This window comes from Puma concolor, chromosome D1, assembly GCF_028749965.1.
Source record: "Puma concolor isolate L17-30 chromosome D1, mPumCon1.1.hap2, whole genome shotgun sequence".
NCBI classification, from domain to species: Eukaryota; Metazoa; Chordata; class Mammalia; order Carnivora; family Felidae; genus Puma; species Puma concolor.
Window position 1 is genome coordinate 106,618,000 of NC_141676.1, and position 19,259 is coordinate 106,637,258.

The 19,259-nt window shown below is 38.8% G+C and overlaps 3 protein-coding genes across 4 annotated transcripts in view; 1 reads left to right on the plus strand and 2 right to left on the minus strand.

Moving 5' to 3' along the window:
* BCO2 (beta-carotene oxygenase 2) overlaps positions 1 to 19,259 on the minus strand; it is a 107,128-nt gene that overhangs the window by 55,394 nt on the left and 32,475 nt on the right. The gene's annotated exons all lie outside the window — the stretch shown is intronic.
* TEX12 (testis expressed 12) overlaps positions 1 to 19,259 on the minus strand; it is a 59,019-nt gene that overhangs the window by 7,214 nt on the left and 32,546 nt on the right. The gene's annotated exons all lie outside the window — the stretch shown is intronic.
* Positions 522 to 18,669, plus strand: IL18 (interleukin 18). Of its 2 annotated transcripts, XM_025929139.2 has the most exons (6): positions 522 to 725; positions 9,535 to 9,618; positions 10,441 to 10,452; positions 14,075 to 14,209; positions 15,023 to 15,156; positions 18,334 to 18,669. In XM_025929139.2, exons 2-6 carry the CDS (start codon positions 9,543 to 9,545, stop codon positions 18,553 to 18,555), a joined length of 579 nt encoding a protein of 192 aa, XP_025784924.1. In that variant the 5' UTR covers positions 522 to 725; positions 9,535 to 9,542; the 3' UTR covers positions 18,556 to 18,669. The 2 variants fall into 2 exon arrangements, with proteins under 2 accessions (XP_025784924.1, XP_086535238.1); XM_086679112.1 differs by lacking the exons at positions 522 to 725; positions 9,535 to 9,618; positions 10,441 to 10,452 and adding an exon at positions 10,521 to 10,997.

The following is a 19,259-nucleotide window of genomic DNA, read 5'->3' on the forward strand; positions in this document are numbered from 1 at the left end:
TTGCTAGCACGGTAATACCATTTGGCACGTGTTCAAGAAAAAATTGTCCGGGGAATTTTGTTTCTGCTAATTACTTTCAAGGCTGTGATATCTTACTCTGCTTTTTTAAAATTACATTTCAGGTGCTATTATTACATTATAGGGATTATTCTAATAGGGCTGATTATTCAGCACCACAAGATAAGGGAAAAGTTTTGTGCTAAAGTGTGAATAGAAAATCTCAAATTAGAGAGAGATTAAAGTGAGAAAAGATGCTTCTAATTGACCAAGCAGGTGCTTTTTTAAAAGGGCTTGAAAGTACAGTACTTCTGAGAGAAAGGCAAAAGATTTGGAAGGGCCAGAACTCCAACTTTTACAGCAGAAATTATCTCATTAAAATAGTGATTTTACATTAAAAGAAGTACGCAAATTCTCTGACTCTATTTCCAGTTCTACTGCCCTTGGAAAGAGCCCACATTTGAAGGCGGGTTCAAGGCGTGCCAGAACAGTCTCCTCCCTCCACCTCCTTCCTCCTTTCTCCCAATCGCTTGGTCTCCTCCTCCCCCAGACGGCTATAGATCAGATGACCAGCAAGCTCTGTTTTCCAATGCTTTCTGCATTCCTGGCTGCCAGCTTCAGCTGCTAAAGGGGCTGCTGCCACCTTCTGCCATCTACACAGCTCAGGAAAAGAAAGGGACCTCAAACCTTCCAGATCCCTTCCTCTCCCAGGAAACTATTGAGCACAGGTAAGAAATATCATTCCTTTTTATTTAGAAATGAGACATGGTTTTAAAAGTAAATCAACTAGAAAAGTGATTGAGACGAATTGAGGTCCTCTGACATCACTATGATGGGCAATCTGTAACAACATAGGGAACACAGCAAAGTCAGAGTGGAAACTTTTTCTTCTAGCCAATGTTGGAGAGTATCACTTTTGAGCAAACGTTCTCAAACTTTTTGGTCTTGTGACCTCTTTACATTCCTAAAAATCATTGAGGACCCTCAAAAATGTTTGTTTCCCTAGGTTACTTGACTGTATTGTTGTCATTTACTGTACTAGAAATTCAACTTGTTTCAAAATAACAGTAAGCACATCACAGGCCAGCATAAAAAACATTTTTAATTATAAATAACCATACATTTTTTAAAAATCTGTGAAGAGTGACATTGTTTTTCATGTTTATGAATCTCTGGCTTAAAGGAAGACAGTTGTGTTTCTATCTGCTTCTGCATTTAATCTATGTGATATTGCCCAGAATGTAAGCTCTGGTAAACTGTAGTGTATACACATGAGAGAATGAGGGTGAAAAAGACAAATTACAGCTTGTTATTATTATGAAAATAGCTTTGACCTCAAGAGCCCCTTAAGAATTGCTGCTTTAGAACAATAAAATAAGTAAGCTTCTCTTCAACGGGAGTCTCAACTCTGAATCCATGATTCTAAAAGCAAACAAAAAATTTTTGCCAAAGGTTGATCCTCTTGATAGAATCTGCATCAGCACCCTTAGCTGGGCTATAGTTGGATGAAATTATAACATTCCCCAGGAGAATCTTATTTCACAATAAGGCAAGGGCTAAATTAATACCTCTATTTTGAAGTACTAAGAGAAATTAGGACTCCCTTAAACTCCTCTTTTCTTTTTGTCTATATCCAGCTATTTCAAGTTCTTTTAAATCTTCCTCCAGAGTATCTTTTTTAACCTGGCTTGTTCATAATATCCCTACATGAATATTATGAATTCTTATGCAAATTTGTACATGAATTCTTAGAGCAGTGCCAGCGTCTGTCTCTTATCTTTTTCAAAATGCACTTGCTGGCTCAGTAACTTGCATTCCTATTGCCTATGAGATTAAGTTCACATTTTTCTGGGGCACCTGGCTGGCTCACCAGGAAGAGCATGCAACTCTTGATCTTGGGGTCATGAGTTTGAGCCACACGTTGGGTGTAGAGATTACTAAGAAAAATAAATAAACTTAAAAATAAATAAATAAATAAGATCACATTCTTCTAGTGACTTCCAAAGCCCTCTCTAACCCCACCCTACCCTGAGTTCACTGCAGGACAGCAGGAGTGTTCCACCACAGTCCAAAAAAATGGCTCCATTCATGAAGTCCATCCTCCATCACAACACTGTTTTAATGATCATATAAATGCTCTTCCATGTCCTTTCCCATCTATTTAAATCATAAGCATTCTTTAAGGTAAAATTTGATTCTCCTTTTCACACGAGGCCATTCCAACTACATCAGTTCCACTCTGGATTTTCCTTTGAGTCTGTATTTAGCTGTGGATTATATACGTACCTATTATCATTATATTGCACCTATTATCAGCCACCTATTACTTACCTAAATTTTTACCTCGGTCTTCCTCCATCCCACCTCTGCCACATCCACATACAGACATTCATGGAATGGCAACATTTTCAAGAACTAAATGATTTCTAGAACTGAATACTTAGATTTTCATCTTGCTGCTACCAAGATGACTAAGTACCTGATTTTAGGGAATTAGGTAATATGCTTCCTCATTTCATCCGGTGTCTGTCTATGCCACAGAATTGAAATCCACAGCAAGGATAAACATGATTGCTTTTCAAATTCAAATTGCTTTTCAAACATTCTCATAATATGGTTTTTTTTTTTAATATAATTTATTGTCAAGTTGGCTAACATACCGTGTGTGAAGTGTGTTCTTGGTTTTTGGGGTAGATTCCCATGGTTCGTCACTTACATACAACACCCAGTGCTCATCCCAACAAGTGCCCTCCTCAATGCCCATCACTCATTTTCCCCTCTCCCTGCCCCCCCATCCACCCTCAATTTTTTCTCTGTATTTAAGATTCTTTTATGGTTTGCCTCCCTCCCTCTCTGTTTGTAACTATTTTTTACCCTTCCCTGCTCCCATGGTCTTCTGTTAAGTTTCTAAGATCCACATATGAGTGAAAACATATGATATCTGTCCTTCTCAGACTGACTTATGTCACTCAGCATGATGCCTTCCAGTTCCATCCACATTGCTGCAAATGGCATGATTTCATTCGTTCTCATTGCCAAGTAGTATTCCTCCAATAGTATGTTTTTAAACTCCTCTATGGCTGAAATACATATTCAATCAATACGTGTTGTGTTAGAGTTATGAGGAAGTGGTTATGAGGGCATTTGCCACATATAAATGGTTCTCTCCTTGCAGCCTTAGCTAAAATCTAGAATTACAGAATACTGGAGCTGGATAACACCTGTAATATTAACCATTCAACTTCCTCTTTGTCCAAATGAGGAAACCGAGACCATCAAAATTAAGTGACTTGCCCCAGACAAGATTGTGAAGCATGTGACCTCATGTCCATCATGATTTTCTACCATTCACTAGCTTGTGGCTAGTCTCCAAGGCTTGTATAACAAAAACTGTTTTTGTTTGAAAGAACCAATTGCCACTTGCATATTCCCGGGAGGATCGTTCTGAGGTGGTTTGTAACTTTAGATGAAAAAAAGTCAATAATCTGAGAATTTTAGATGAAATATTCAAAGCATATTTATCCAGTGGGAACTATAATTTTCACAGACTGGAGTTAAGAAAGCAAAGGGACACAGATGAGGCTGGAAAAGAGGGAAGTTGAGGGGAGGAATAGAAGGGTTATTTGTAGATATACTGAGATCTCACAAGAAGAGTGGTAAGAAAATAAAGAATTCAAAATAAGCACTTGAAGTAAAAAAGAAACCACCAGGGGGGGGGGGGAGAAGAGGGAGAATATTGGAGAAGTTACCGTGTTTTTTTTTTTAATATGTTTCAAGTGTTCCCAATATTCCTTCTCTTTCTCATTGGCCTTCAGATGGAGTGAAGGTTTTAAGATAGAAAAAAATTCTACCAGTTCCTTTACACACTGTTGTCATGGCAACAAGGTGTATCATAGCAGACATTTATTCCTTTAACATTGATTGAGCCCCTGCTGTATATAAACTTCTTTCCAGATGTGGAAGATTCAAGAAGAAAGGGACAATTCATCTTAAAGAAACTCAGATTGAAGCTGGGCAGACCTATTTGTAATCAAAATAATCTCATTCAGTGTAGTAAGATGTATTTGAGAAGCATAAGCGGGGGTAGGTGTAGGGGGGAACTGGTGAGAGAATGATTAGGTAGGAATGGAGGAGTAAGGGAAGTCTTCACAGAGAAAATGTTTGAGCTGGGCCCGAAAAGGTGAAGAACCAAGGGTCTAGCAGGCAACGAAAACAGGGAAGTTACTGCCTGGCAGGGGAAATGTCGCTGGCAACAGTATGGAGCCGGGAGAGTCTGGAAGCCAGAAAATCTCTAAAGAGAAGATGCCAGAAGTGATGAGGGCTGGACTTAAAACAATGCTGGTGGAGATGGAGAGGAGATGCCAAATTCTAGAGACATTTCTGAGTTATAACCTACAGTATTTGTGAGGCAGGTTAGACAAAGGAGTGGAGGACTCCCGGGTTTCCGTTGCAGACAGGTTATTTGGGCATGTTTTAGAAAGTAATTCATTAGTATACCCTACAGCTGGAACTGTGGGTCTGGACCAGAAACTGAAATTTGCAAGTTATAGAAACTACCACCCTCTCTCTTCACTTTATGGCCTGAGTCCCTAAAAAAATAGTTTCTATTTGCTATCTTACTTTTTCCCCCACCCCATTCTGCCCTAGATCTTTGTCAACGTGCTTCTGTTCCCTCACATTCCCCAAACTGTTCTACCGACACCAGACCTTCCTAACTTGCCACATTCGATAAACAAGTTTGAGCTTGTACCTAAGCAGTTCCTCCTTAAAGCTCCTTTCTCCCTTGTCTTCTGTGACACTTCTCTCTTAGATTTACAAAACTGAACTAATCATTTTCCACTTGGCCTGCCATTCTCTTTTTTCTTAGTTATAATGAGGTAACCACTCAACAAGTTGCCCAAGCCAGCAACTTTGAAGTCACCCGCAGTTCCTCCTTCTTCCATTTGATCTACAGCCAATTAGCTAAAAACCAATCCTGATATTTCATCTCTCTTGAATCCATCCAGTGCTTTTGTCCCCACAGTCGCTACCTTACTTAGTTTATAGCTTCATCAACTGTTACCTTAACTGTTAAAATTACTTCTGAGGTTGTTTTCTGGCCTCTGTTCAGTTTTGCCCCATCAAATCCATCCTCTACACAGCTGCCAGGGTGAACTTTTCAAAACATAAATCTGACCATGTCTTTCTCCTACTTAAAGAGATTCAGTATTTTTTTTTCAGAAAAACAGTTCAAACTCTTTAGCCTACTTAAGCAAGGCCTTTATAATCGGACTCTCCTTTACAAGTTTATGTCAAACTGAACTATTTTGCAAGTTGCATTTTATGTGAATTGAACCAGACAGAATCAAGAATAGAGAAATAATAGACTCATTTTTCAAATTGTTTTTTTTTAAGTTTTATTTTATTTTGAGAGAGACAGAAACAGCACAAGTCAGGGAGGGGCAGAAAGAGAGGGAGAGAGAGAATCTCAAGCAGGCTCCAAGCTGCCAGCACAAAGCCCGATGCAGGGCCTGAACCCATGAAACCATGAGATCATGAACTGAGCTGAAACTGAGGGTCGGACACTTAACTGACTGAGCCACCCAGGTGCCCCATAATAGTCTCACTTTATAGGCAAAATGGAAATATGTGAACTCCTCCAAATTAGTTTATGTAGAATGACACAATTTCAAAGGTGGTAGGGCAAGTGAGTTGTGAGCTGTTAACACTCTTCCCACATTTAAGTGTCTCTCATACTTGACAATTACCTGCTTCCTTGTTGGTATTATGTAAGGTAGGCTATTCTTGAAACATACAGGTTATTGGTATGCTATTTTTAAAATATTCACTACTGAGGCGCCTGGGTGGCTCAATTGACTGAGCATCCGACTCCGGCTCAGGTCATGATCTCACAGTTCTTGAGTTCAAGACCTGCCTTGGGCTCTACTGACAGCTTAGAGTCTGGAGCCTGCTTCGGATTCTGTCTTCCTCTCTCTCTGCCCCTCCCCTCCTTGCACTCTCTTTCTCTCTCTCTCTCTCAAAAATAAACATTTTTAAAACTTTAAATATTCACTACTATCATAATTTTAAATATTTTTATATCTGATAGTAATGTCATCAAAGCGCTGAGGGGTATTATTACTGCTTGTGCTGAAAAACACCTCCAAATAAATATTTTCCAAATAAGTTGGAAAAACAGTTAGATGTCAGAAAACAATGATAAAAAGGCCAAAGTACCACCACGATAGAATGTGTGGAGAGAGAGCACTATGCAAAGAATCGGCTATAATGCTGAGAAAGTTGAAACAAAGAAAGAAAGCAAGAATACACTCTGGTTGTTGTAGATTTATGTCCTCCGAGGATATCTCTTTACTACTTTTGTATTTGTTCCCAAGGAAAAGTTAATCTTGAACTATCTGAGATCTTCAGAAATGCTTTCTTCCTACCCAATGGGACTGCATTTGCATTAACTGCAGGAAAAGTGATGAGGTTCCAAACAAGCAAGGTTCTCTCAGAATTCCCTGCTCCAGGCTTTTGCTCACGTTGTTCCCTCTTTGTGGAAAGCTCTTCCCCTGGCCTTGTAAATGCCTGCCTCTCATATGTAGAACAAGCAGAGGGTTACTGGAGGGGGTGTGGGAGGGGGGATGAGCTACGTGGGTAAGGGGCATTAAGGAATCTACTCCTGAAATCATTGTTGCGCTATATGCTAACTAATTTGGATGTAAATTTAAAAAAAGAAAATTAATAAAAAAGAAAAGAAAATGCCTGCCTCTCTTTCAAGGCAGCATGATTATCACTTCCTCTAAGAAGTTTTCTTCCACACACCACCAGGCAAACAGAGAGGATCTCTTGTAAACCCAGCTCTGCACAGCGTTCATTGTACTATTTTGTAATTGTTGATATATTTGTCTCTCCCTAGACTCTGAGTAATTGCAGGGTAAGTATTGTGTTTTGTCAGCTTTCTAGCTCCATGCCTGATACGTAGTGCATGCTCAGTAATTACCTGATGAATGATTTCAAATATTGTGTAATATTATTCTTTTTAAGGTAGTAGTGTCCTCTAAATTAATTCACTCATTGACTAAATACTCACTGTAGTAAACACTAGTAATTTCATCCAATTCCATCCAATATACTATTTAGGGCTTTTCAAGTAAATTATTTTACAAAAATATGAATGCATTACATAACATTAAAGTTTGTAGAGAAGACCACCCTAGCCATTATTTCATATATATGAAATTATATATACATATATGCTTGTATATTATATATCTATATAAATTTGATAACTATCCACATTTGTATATGTATAAGGAATTGAACCTAGATAAAACTGTTAAATAGCCACCAATTCACAAGTGTTTTGGGTTACCTTAATTTGGATTAAGGTTTTTAACTGGGTTTTAATTTCTGGCTTCTTCTACCACATATGTTTGGCCTCAGCAGACTATGCCAGAAAAAAATTTGAGTCACTTCTCTACCTATGAGCTTTGACTTAAATACTCCTCTATATACCAAGGACTACTGTGAAGCAGCCACATGCCTTAGAGCCCCAACCATAATTACCCTCAGGAACCCAAGGTACTGCTGAACTCTGGAGTAGGGCCTCTTAATCATTTCTGTGGCATGGGCCCTCACAGACAATCTGGTGAAGTTTCTGGACCCCTTCACAAAATAATGTGTTTACATGGATAACATTTGGTACTTAATTGCTCAGTAGGTTAAGCATTCGACTTCAGCTCAGGTCATGATCTCATGGTTAGTGAGCTGAAGCCCCATGTCGGGCTCTGTGCTGACAGTTCAGAGCCTGCTTCGGATTCTGTGTCTCCCTCTCTCTGCCCCTCCCTCACTCATGCTCTGTCTCTCTCTCTTTCTCTCAAAAACAAATAAATATCTAAAAAATTATCTTAAATACTTAGGCTTATAAAGGAAACTTATTATATTAAATTGGGGTTATCAAAAAAGGTTTTTTAACAAATTTTGATATAGTATATATGTGCCTCTTTTTTAAGACATAAATAACAAAATTTGGGGCACTTGGGTGGCTCAGTCAGTTTTGAACATTGGCTTCAGCTCAGGTCGTGATCTCACGGTTCGGGAGTTCAAGCCCCATTGGGCTCTCTTTCTCTGCTGTCAGCACAGAGCCTACTTTGGATCCTCTCCCTCTTTCTCTGCCCCTCCTCACCTTACGCACGTGCACGCGCTTTCTCTCTCTCTCAAAAATAAATAAACATTAAAAAAAATTTTGCAAACAAACATGCAAACAAACAAACCCAAAATCTGCTGGTGGAACTAATAAGTTCTGTATATTTCAAAGTAGTAAGGAGTTTAAACCCTATTTCAAGATCTCTACAACAATTATAACACAATAGGAAATATGTGTTTCCATTACTGACATCAGAGATACTGCTAATAATACATACTGTGGTTTCCTACACGAATATAAGGGGAGGAACTGCTAAATTTCAGTTAGAAGTTGGTGAAAATAGGGGCACCTAGCTGGCTCAGTTGGTTAAGTGTCCGACTTCACTTCGGGTCATGATCTCGAGGTCCATGAGCTTGAGCCCTATGTTGGACTCTGCTGACAGCTCAGAGCTTGAAGCCTGCTTCAGATTCTGGGTCTCTGTTTCTCTCTGCCCCTCCCCTGCTCACACTCTGTCTCTCTTTCTCTCTCACAAAAATAAATAAACATTTAAAAAAAATTTTTAGAAGTTGGTGAAAATAAATGTAATTTTTTATTTGTAATATGTAATTTTTTCCTATCTAAGTTTACAAATTTCTCAGGTATAGAAACCCTTCTTCATAGACAAAGGTCTAGAAGGATACACACAATATTGGGGTGGGGTGGAATAGGGTGGGGCAGAGGAGAAAAGCAAAAAGAAGAAGTTTTAACATGTTTAAGTCTTGTATTATTTGGGTTTTATTTTTTTTATTTTTACAGAAACACTGTATTTATGTATTACTTGTGTAAAAAGCATAGTATAACCCAAACTCCAGACCAAAAGCTGTGGCTGCTCAAGGAGAAAAAGGGCCATCAGATGCCAGAGCGCTGTGGCGTCCTCACACACTGCCCTTACTCCCAGGCAGAAACACTACTTTTATCATTGCCTCACTTTTGGCACTTTCACAATGAAGTCACAAAGCTTCAGTCTCCCATGCACATGAACCCATTGGTTGTAAGACAGACATAGAACCAATCCATAGTTAAATGACAAGCATCGTATATGTATATTGATGATATATTTCCTCCAAGATACTAGGACAATATTTCAGTTCAGTAGTGGGCCACTTATCCACCCTTTATAATACTGTCTTATGAGAAGATGCTTTCTAGATTCCAAACATTTGTTGGTTTACAAGAGAACATTTGAACACGTGTATTCATAAGCTGAAGACCCAAGTGTTTATTAAATATCCAAAGTGTTCATCAGCATACTGGGTGATACACTGACTTCTGAGTTTGGAGGTAATAGAAGGCAGTAAGTAGAAAAATATTTTTGGGGTGGAAATGGAAAAACCACTACCTTTTCACAAATGACTCTTTGCTTTCATTAGGAATAAAGATGACTGCTATACCAGTAGATGATTGCATCAACTTTGTGGGAATGAAATTTATTGACAATACACTTTACTTTGTAGGTAAGTCTAAAGCAATAGGCCAGATAAGGATTCAGATAAATGTATTCAGCTAGAAAAGATGTTGTGAGATAAACTATTGAGCACCTCTTTTTTTGTCACCAAATTCTGTTGTAATACCGGTGACCCTCTTTTCTGGAAAAGAATAAAAAATACTGGGCCTCTAGAAATTAACCACAATATGTCCAACGTCCTAGCGCCTTGTCTCACCACATGTCCTGTCACTTTAGCTAGCAGAAGCCAACCCATAAGATGGCTGCAGGTGCACATGATGAAATCTCACAAAATTGGGTACACTCAGGGAATATAATTTCCTGCAACAAACTGGCAAATCATATAACAAATACCTTAAATCTGGAGTTCTGTGAGTAGATTATGCCAGTTTATGTAAACAAACTTGACAAATAAAAACAGATTCTAATGATTCATCTTCTGTGGGCAGCTTGGCTCCATTTGAAAGTTTGGCTTCATTTGAAAGATTCACAGAAAGTCCCTAGGTGACTTTCCACTGAAACCATAAACTTAAGAGTAATCTATCACTTTACAAAATTTCCTTTTAAGTAAAAATTTAAATTTGTGAACTCTGGATTTGGGTTTTATATCTAATTTAACTGAGACCACACTAAGTCTAATGAGCTCCATTTTATGTGACCTCTGGCATGATTGTATAATATTTCTGATGGAGGCCCACAAAGGCCATCACTGGTTAGTTAGTGGTTAAACACTGGGAAGTGACAGACGAGTTATAAAATGGTAGGGTAAGAGGAGATTCCGAATTGAAATATAGAGTTTAACATATTTTGTTTCTCTTTTTTTCCCCTTTAGCTGACAGTGATGGTAAAGTATAAATTTATTTCTCTTTCTTTGCAAAATCAGTAGCTACTTGAGTAAGCACCTCTCAGACACATCCATATCCCCATTCTCAGCTGAGAGAATCTGGTACTAGGCCATTTGAGAAGCTAATCTTCCCTCAAAGGAATGTGGACTCAAAAGAACAGCCTCGGAATAAGGATGACCATAAGGGATACAGAGAAGAACCGCTAGCAAAATATGCTTCTCTCTACACTTTAGAAACTTCTCTAGCTCTTAGAATCTACAAAATAGACTTTGCTTATTACAGAGATTCTAAGATTATGAGGAGGTCATGGATTCTCTGGAAGAAAAGGGGATTGAAGCAAGAGAATTGTCCAAAGTCAAGGAAACCTTCCTTTAACCCTCTCTCTCAGAAATGTTTTGGGAAGAAGCCTGGGAGGCTCCCAGGTGGCAGAGGATTCTGGAAACAGAGGAGACAGGAGAGGGTAGAGCAGGCAGAATTATGAAGCTGAGCCATTATGTCTTATTAAGATGTGGATGTACCCAGTTCTTGTCCTTCTGGCATTCAGGTAGGACCATACCCATGTCTGGCCTATGATCCTCTAAAAGACCCCAGATTATTAGAGGCCATGAGTTTCTCATACTTTTCCTTAAAAGTAACACTTTTCCCATTCTTAAGGTGATCCTTACTGTACTTGAAATAGAAAGTATCAACTTTAAAAAAAATACTATTTTTCACATGTCTTTTTCCCCCCAGCTTTACTGAAATATAATTGACCTATAACTCGTCATGTTTCTTAAAGATTGCCTTGCTCTCCATTTATTTAATTCAGTAAATATTGGTATCTGTATCCCAGGTGTTATATCAAGCAGTAGGATACAGTGGTGAGCAAAACATGGTTCCTACAGGGAGAAGCAGGCCCATGAGGAAGACAATTGGAATACAGTATGTTAAGTGTTACAAAGACACAGGATGCTATGGGAGCACATGGAAGAGGCACCTAATTCAGTCCAGTAGATTCTGGGAGGGCACTTTGAAGGAGGGACAGATTTAAAGAGTGAATAGGCGTTAGTGAAGAGAAGGTATTGTGGGCAGGGAGAAGACAGCATGCACAGGCCAAGATATGAAAGAAAGCATGGCATGTCTGAGCAATTAAAAGTAATTCAGAATGGGAGTAGGAGAATGAAGAGAGAAGAAGGATAAACAGGGTGCAGATAAAGAAGCTTCCTTTATTCTAAGATAGGGAATTTAGACCTTATCTTTGGGATAATGGGGATTCAGAAAGCGTAATATGTATGACCTGGGATACAGATCAATTTGCTGCAACAAAGAAACCCAAAAATATAGTAAGAGAAATGCTTCCGTAAAATACAAGTCCAAGTTGGTAGTTCGTGATGATGGTGGGATCTCAAGTTTCTTCTCTCCTGCTATTCCAGTATCCCTAAGTTGTTGAACTCATTCACATACTTGAAAATCATTACCATACTTCCTAGATCCATATCCCAGCTAGCAAGAAAGGGTTCAAAATAAGAGGAAGACAGCCCCATTCCTTTTAAAGTCTCTACCTGGAAGTTGTACACATCAACTCCACTCATATTCCGTTCATTAGAATTTAGTCACCTGGCGATACCAACTGCAAGGGAATCTGGAAAATATAATTTTTATTCTAGGTGGCTATGTGCCCCATTAAAAATCAGAGATAACATGCTCATATTTCTGAATTTTAACTTTAATTAAAATTGAATTTTAATTCCTCCTGGCTTCAGTATAAAGAATTGATGTGGGGACAAAAAAAAAAAAGGGGGGGAGATGGCAATTAAGAGGCTATTACTGCAGTCCCTGTAAGAAATGATGGTGACATGAATTAAGGTAGGCACAGTGGATGCCTATGAAGAGCTGTGCATGGATTTTAGAAATACTTAAAAGAATCAAGAGGACACAGTTGGGGCTGGATTTCGAATGGGATGGAAAGAAAGACCGAAAAGATAATGCCTACATTTTTGCACTTAGCCAATTTGTACCGTTCAGTTAAATAGGAAACACAAGAGGAAAAGCAGGGTAATGAGGAATGCGGAGCAAAGAGGAAGACATAAATTTAGTTTTAGATCTTATCTGTGGGACATCCTAGTGGAAATGTCCAGTGGACTCTTGCACATAAAGTTCTTAGATCCGGATGAAAATGTGGACTGGATATATAAATTCTTTTAACATTTATTCATTTTTGAGAGACAGAGAGCACGAGTGTGGGACGGGTGGAGAGAGAGGGAGACAGAATCTGAAGCAGGCTCCAGGTTCTCAGCTGTCAGCACAGAGCCTGAGGCAGAGCTTGAACTCACGAACTATGATCATAAATACAACTAATCCAGGAAGTAGAATGACTGGGTTGACAGAAAAAAAGGGGGTGATTGGTAAATCAAGGTTTCAGTAGAAGATACATGCAAAACACAGATGGAGTTATCCCTAGACACGAGAAGGAGCACCTTTTCCACATTTTCCCCCTGGGACAAGAGGGGGGGAGGGTAGAGGAAATTAACCGGTGGTGCCACAGTTATGTTTGTAAGTGGAGAGGCAGGAAATCATTTGCAGAAAGCGAAAGCAGAGGTCACAATGTAGAGATCCTTAGGAGATAGGAGAAGATTTAGAATCACAGCTCCAGGGGCGCCTGGGTGGCGCAGTCGGTTAAGCGTCCGACTTCAGCCAGGTCACGATCTCGCGGTCCGTGAGTTCGAGCCCCGCGTCAGGCTCTGGGCTGATGGCTCGGAGCCTGGAGCCTGTTTCGATTCTGTGTCTCCCTCTCTCTCTGCCCCTCCCCCGTTCATGCTCTGTCTCTCTCTGTCCCAAAAATAAATAAAAAACGTTGAAAAAAAAAAAAAAATTTAGAATCACAGCTCTGTACCACAGAGGATTGTTGAGCTATAACAGAAAGAAAGTATTGACAATCGGTGAACTGGGAATGTGCCAATTTGTACATTTGTATAATTGCTTGGCAGCAACCCTCAGCAGCCAGTCTTGGGGTTTTGTAGTAAAAGGACAAATAAATTCAGGATTTAAGACACTGGCAAAGGATAGATTAAATGATGAGCTGTGAGGCCCAGGCTTCATAGAGAAGAAAGGGAAGACAGAAAATGTTAAGAGGCAGGAGGACTCTAAACATAGAGGAAAAGCTTAAGAAAGCTAAAAGGATGGGAGATTGTGGTTTGAAAATAGGGTATTTGAATTTAAGACCATAGAAGTAGGGGCGCCTGGGTAGCTCAGTTGGTTAAGAGTCCGACTTCAGCTCAGGTCATGATCTCACGGATTCATGAGTTCAAGCCCCACGTCGGGTTCTGTCTGGAGCCTGCTCTAGATTATGTCTCTCCCTCTCTCTCTGCCCCTTCCCATTCACACTCTGTCTCTCTCTCTCAAAAATAAATAAACTTAAAAAAAAAAGACTATATGAGTTAGAGTAGTGATAAAAAGGTGATAATAAGAATCAGGGTGCGCTCTTGGAAGTGGGTTAAAAAACACTGTGCAACTTTGTCCTACCATCTTCTACACCAGAAGATTATGATTAGCAGTTATTGAAAACTGAAATATATAGAATGATTATTTGTAATTTGGGAAGAAAAAAACATATTCTTTAATGAGATTTAATGTGCATTGTAGAAAACCTGGAAACAGATTACTTTGGCAAGCTTGAACATAAACTCTCAATCTTACGAAACTTGAACGACCAAGTTCTCTTCATTAACCAGGGAGATCAACCTGTGTTTGAGGATATGCCTGATTCTGACTGTACAGGTATTTTTTTAAATATATATTTGTAACATAAAAATGACAAGCTTACTTCTTCCCATTCCAGTTAACTACCTATGTTTTTCTAGGATAGACCTAATCCTCAGATGAAAAATCACAGGAGTAGTAATAATTTCACACACAAAAAACTTGATAAGGTCCACATTTTTTAGTTGGGGTGAAAAATTGATGCAACAAAGATATGGCTAGGGGTCAAGCTATTCTGAGCCTATATGAGGGTCGCCAATCCCTTCACTAAAATTGCACTAACTCTACAGAATCTCCATATGGACCTTAATCGCTGTTGGTTATGGCTAAATTGCTGATGGAATTTTCAAAACTCAAAATCAAAAATAAATACACAAGCATTTGGAGTGAGTCTGTCTTCCACCAGAAATTTAGAATGCCTTACAAAGGAATCTGTTTACTGTGCCTTCCAAGGTTTGAATTCCAAATATCAGAATTTAGGCAGAGTTGAAACAGTGAATGTGTACTTTGGGGAAAAAAAACTAAATTCTTACCATAACAGATAGATTTTCAATATTCTATTTAACATTTAAAGGTTAAAAACAATCTTTTAGAATTCATAGTATCTCTAAAACACTCAAAAAGTTGCTGTATTTGTGTTATAATACATATGATGAATGTGTTTTAAAGAACGTGAGAGTGCCCATGTAAAGTCTCCTGCTAAATGGCTGAATCTCAGAGTACAGAAATAGTGATGGGTTTGTTAAGGATTATCCCTAGGCTAATTTCCATAAATGGTGATTTGCAAAAATTCTTCTAACTAGTGTTCTTATTTATTAATGTTTATTTCAGATAATGCACCCCGGACTGAATTTATCATATATATGTATAAAGATAGCCTCACTAGAGGTCTGGCAGTAACCATCTCTGTGAATTATAAGACCATGTCTACTCTCTCCTGTGAGAACAAAATTATTTCCTTTAAGGTAAGGCTGAGCCTTAATTTGTTTTAGTCATATTTACGTGCAAAATTAAAAAACCCAAATATCCTCAGTCCAATCTTTTTTTTTCAAGTGTATTTATTTATTTTGAAAGAGAGAGAGAGTGGGGGAGGAGCAGAGAGAATCCCAAGCAGGATCCACGCTGTCAGTGCAGAGCCCGGCTCGGGGCTTGATCTCACAAATCGTGAGATCATGACCTGAGCTGAAACCAAGAATTGGACACTTAACGGACTGAGCCAGCCAGGTACCCCAGAATTATATTTTCATGTGGCATTTTCCCCCTTCCCAAGTGGCCCCTTGGCATGTCTACTAAGGCCATACTCCTAACTTTCAGTAGAAAGTGATCTTGATAGCAGTTCTTTATTGGCAAATCCCCATTTAGCAAATCGTTCACGACATGGGATTCACCTTTGAAATTGTCAGTTTGTGAGCATCTCCAGACTGCTCTCATTGGGAGGAAAGTTTTCTGGGTCACTCTGTAGTTATAGTTAATGGTTGTTTATCTGATAATAATGGAACTAGGCAAATCCAGGTGTAGGGGAGGCTGAAGTTGACACAATTTGGGCAGCCCTTTTAAAGAAAGAGAATATAAAATCAACAAAGGCATAAAGTTGATGCTTTATTTAAAAAAAGAAGGGGACTTAAAAGAGACCTGTATAAGTGAGGGGCTCTGACATTTAAGCTTCATAGCAAATGTGCTTCTGGAAGGACTCAGTCAAGGGGCGGGAAGAGGGAAAGGAAGGTGTTAGGACCAGTTTTAGGTCATGCTCTTTAATCCCATTTTCCACCCATTAATAAGGATCTTAGCAGTGATTATAAATATAGACTAAGTTCGAGATAATAAGGCACAATTGGCTGCCATTATTTACTCACCTTTCTGGGTTGCTTACTAGCTATAAAGTCCTAGTGCTTCTGGTTACCCCTGTTTTCCTTTGGGCAAGAACCTTCATGACACCAAGACGGATTTGTTTCAAGACCTTACTGTCAGTGTCTGTTTCTTGTATGTACATCCAGGCATGGTCAGGATTCTCTCAGACTTACTAAAGCAACTGGGAGAGGACCAAAATAAGAGATGTTAGGTCAGGGGTGCCTGGGTGGCTCAGTCGGTTAAACGTCCCATTTTGGCTCAGGTCATGACCTCACAGTTGGTGGGTTCGAGCCCCATGTCAGGCTCTGTGCTGACAGCTCAGAGCCCAGAACCTGCTTCGGATTCTGTGTCTCTCTCCCTCTCTCTCTGCCCCTCCCCTGCGCATACTTTCTCTCTCTCTCTCACTCTCTGTCTCTTTCAAAAATAAGTAAACATTTAAAAAAAAATTTTTAAGGTAAGAGATGTTAGGTCAAGCTTGCCTCTCCCTGGGTTCAGATTCAACCCCTCCTGATGTAATGATGCAAAGAATACCTTAGGCCCTTGGAGCACTCAAGTTTCACCAGGTAGGACTTTCCAAGTTGAGTGTTCCCCAAGGTCACTAGGATTGTTTCCACATCCATTTGTTGTGCATCTTCCCAATAAGGGCTATGAATAGTCAACACCAAAACTAAAGAAAGCTACTGCCCCAAGATTCCTTGCCTCTGTTCTGAAATGTGGCCTTGAACTAGTTAGAGATCACCTATTCCACCTATCCACACTTCCACCTTCAACTATAACTTTCTACACTAGGTTTGAACTAAAAGGTTTATCTGTCTTTAATATTTCTAGAGTTTTTGAAGTTTTAGCTAAGGATTATTTATCACTTATACATTAGATATTAGGTTGGTCCCAAACTGTCTCCCCTAGGTTGGGGTCTCTTCCTACATTCTGGTATATCGTAGACAGCCTCAGAAATATGTGCCAGTGGGTGAACTAGTTTATACTGTCATCAATTCAAGACCCTCACACGTTGATAAAGGAAAAAGGTCAAGAGTTATGACTATAAATTCCATAATGGATTGAGAAGTTTGGAGGTACTCCCAGGTTCTTTCAGGCCTCTTGAGAGGATGCTGGAATACTATTTTGGGTCTGGAGGTCTCTCCATCAATCCTTAGATAGGATAATGCTCATCTTTGCTACCAGGGGATCAAAATTAAGTTCAAAATGTCTGTTGGCTCCAGGATTAATATGGAAAGAAACTTGGGTGGTCCTCACATTTTCTAGTCCATTCTGAAAAGTAGGTATGATGCACTAATAGGAAAAGTGCAGGCAGTACTGTCAGTTGGGGGACCGGCAGGATTACGGTTTCACATAATCTAGCTATTCTTGAGAAAACCCTCTTCTGTGGCTGAAAGATATAAGAATCAGCATTTGGCTTTCAGGGTAGGACCCAGCCAAATTCAGGATAGAAATTCAGGAACTACTATGGAACTGGAGTGCTTGGCAGAGAAAAAGTGCTGACTAAGCCAATTAGCAGGGCTATCCTGGAACCCAGGACCTAGCCCTAGTACAAGTAGTGGGTCTATTTATTTATTATTTATTTATTTAATATATGAAATTTATTGTCAAATTGGTTTCCATACAACACCCAGTGCTCATCCCAAAAGATGCCCTCTTCAATACCCATCACCTACCCTACCCTCCCTCCCACCCCCCCAACAACCCTCTGTTTGTTCTCAGTTTTTAAGAGTCTCTTATGATTCGACTCTCTATTAGTGGGTCTATTTACAGCAAGTTTCAGTCCTAGGCTCCACTGAAGGAGGGAAGAAGCTGAGATGCCTGCACTTTCTGCCTCTCTCACATTAGGCTCACAAACAAGAGCTAGCCTATGCCTAGGGGTGAAGGTCATCAATGTCTTTGGCTGTGAATGGTTGAAGAAAACAGGAATTGACATTAGCCTAAGAAGGTTGTGGTCTGTGCTGGAACTCTGCTTCATCTTGATCAGATATGGACTACACTCAGGGGAGAGGAGAAAAGGAAGCTACCTGATGGTTAAATTGGGAGAAACTAGAGGCTTAAACCTGAATGTGCATTCAATGGTGGGAAAAGGCAGATTAAACAAGGAGAACAGATTAGGAATTAGGAAGGAAATAAAATCAATATTCTTATATTCAGAGGTTTGGGTTTTTTTTTTTTCCTTAATTGCTAAGAATAAGCACTTCTTTAGTTCTTTGCAGTAATGTACTTCAAAATAAACCACACATATTCAAATTGTTCATGTTCTTAAAAAATTAAGTATTTTTTTTCCTCTATAGGAAATGAGTCCTCCTGAGAGTATCAATGATGAAGGAAATGACATCATATTCTTTCAGAGAAGTGTTCCAGGACATGATGATAAGATACAATTTGAGTCTTCATTGTACAAGGGGTACTTTCTAGCTTGTGAAAAAGAGAAAGATCTTTTCAAACTCATTTTGAAAAAAAAGGATGAAAATGGGGATAAGTCCATAATGTTCACTGTTCAAAACAAGAATTAGATATTAAAATTGCATAATTTGAACTTTCTGAGTTTTTGTCTTTCAGAAAGGTTGTAAGACTTTGTGTCTATAATTGTAATAATGAAATAAAATGGATAATGGTCTTAAAAGATACCACTGAGAAATGAATAATAATGTATCACAAAATTGAGTTGACTCTTCCTTATCCAGATAAATAAAATATTTGCATAACATTAAGAGAATGCATAATTTCAAAACACATTCTACACTGTTAATTGGAACATAGATTATACTCAGTAGACGTGCCTGAAATCTTTTGGGTTACTGGTCCTAAAGATGAAAGATACTGATAACTTGAACTTTCTAATTTTTTAAGAATATCATTAAAACCACCAAGATTTTGTAGAGATTTGACTAATTTCTGCATTTCTTCCAAAGTCAGGTATCTTTCAAAGTCAGATTGATCCTGAATCCAACAGCATATACAAAGGATTATACATTCTAAACAAGCGGCATTCAACCCAGGAATGTAAAGATGGTTTAATATTATTAAATGAACTAATATAATATACCATATTAATAGAATAAAGGATAAAAACAACACAATCATCTCAGTAGAAGACAGTAAATATTTTTAATTCCAATATAATTAACAAACAGTGTTATATTCATTTCAGGTATACAATATAGTGATTCAACAATTCCATATATTATTCAGTGCCCTTCACAATAAGTGCACCCTT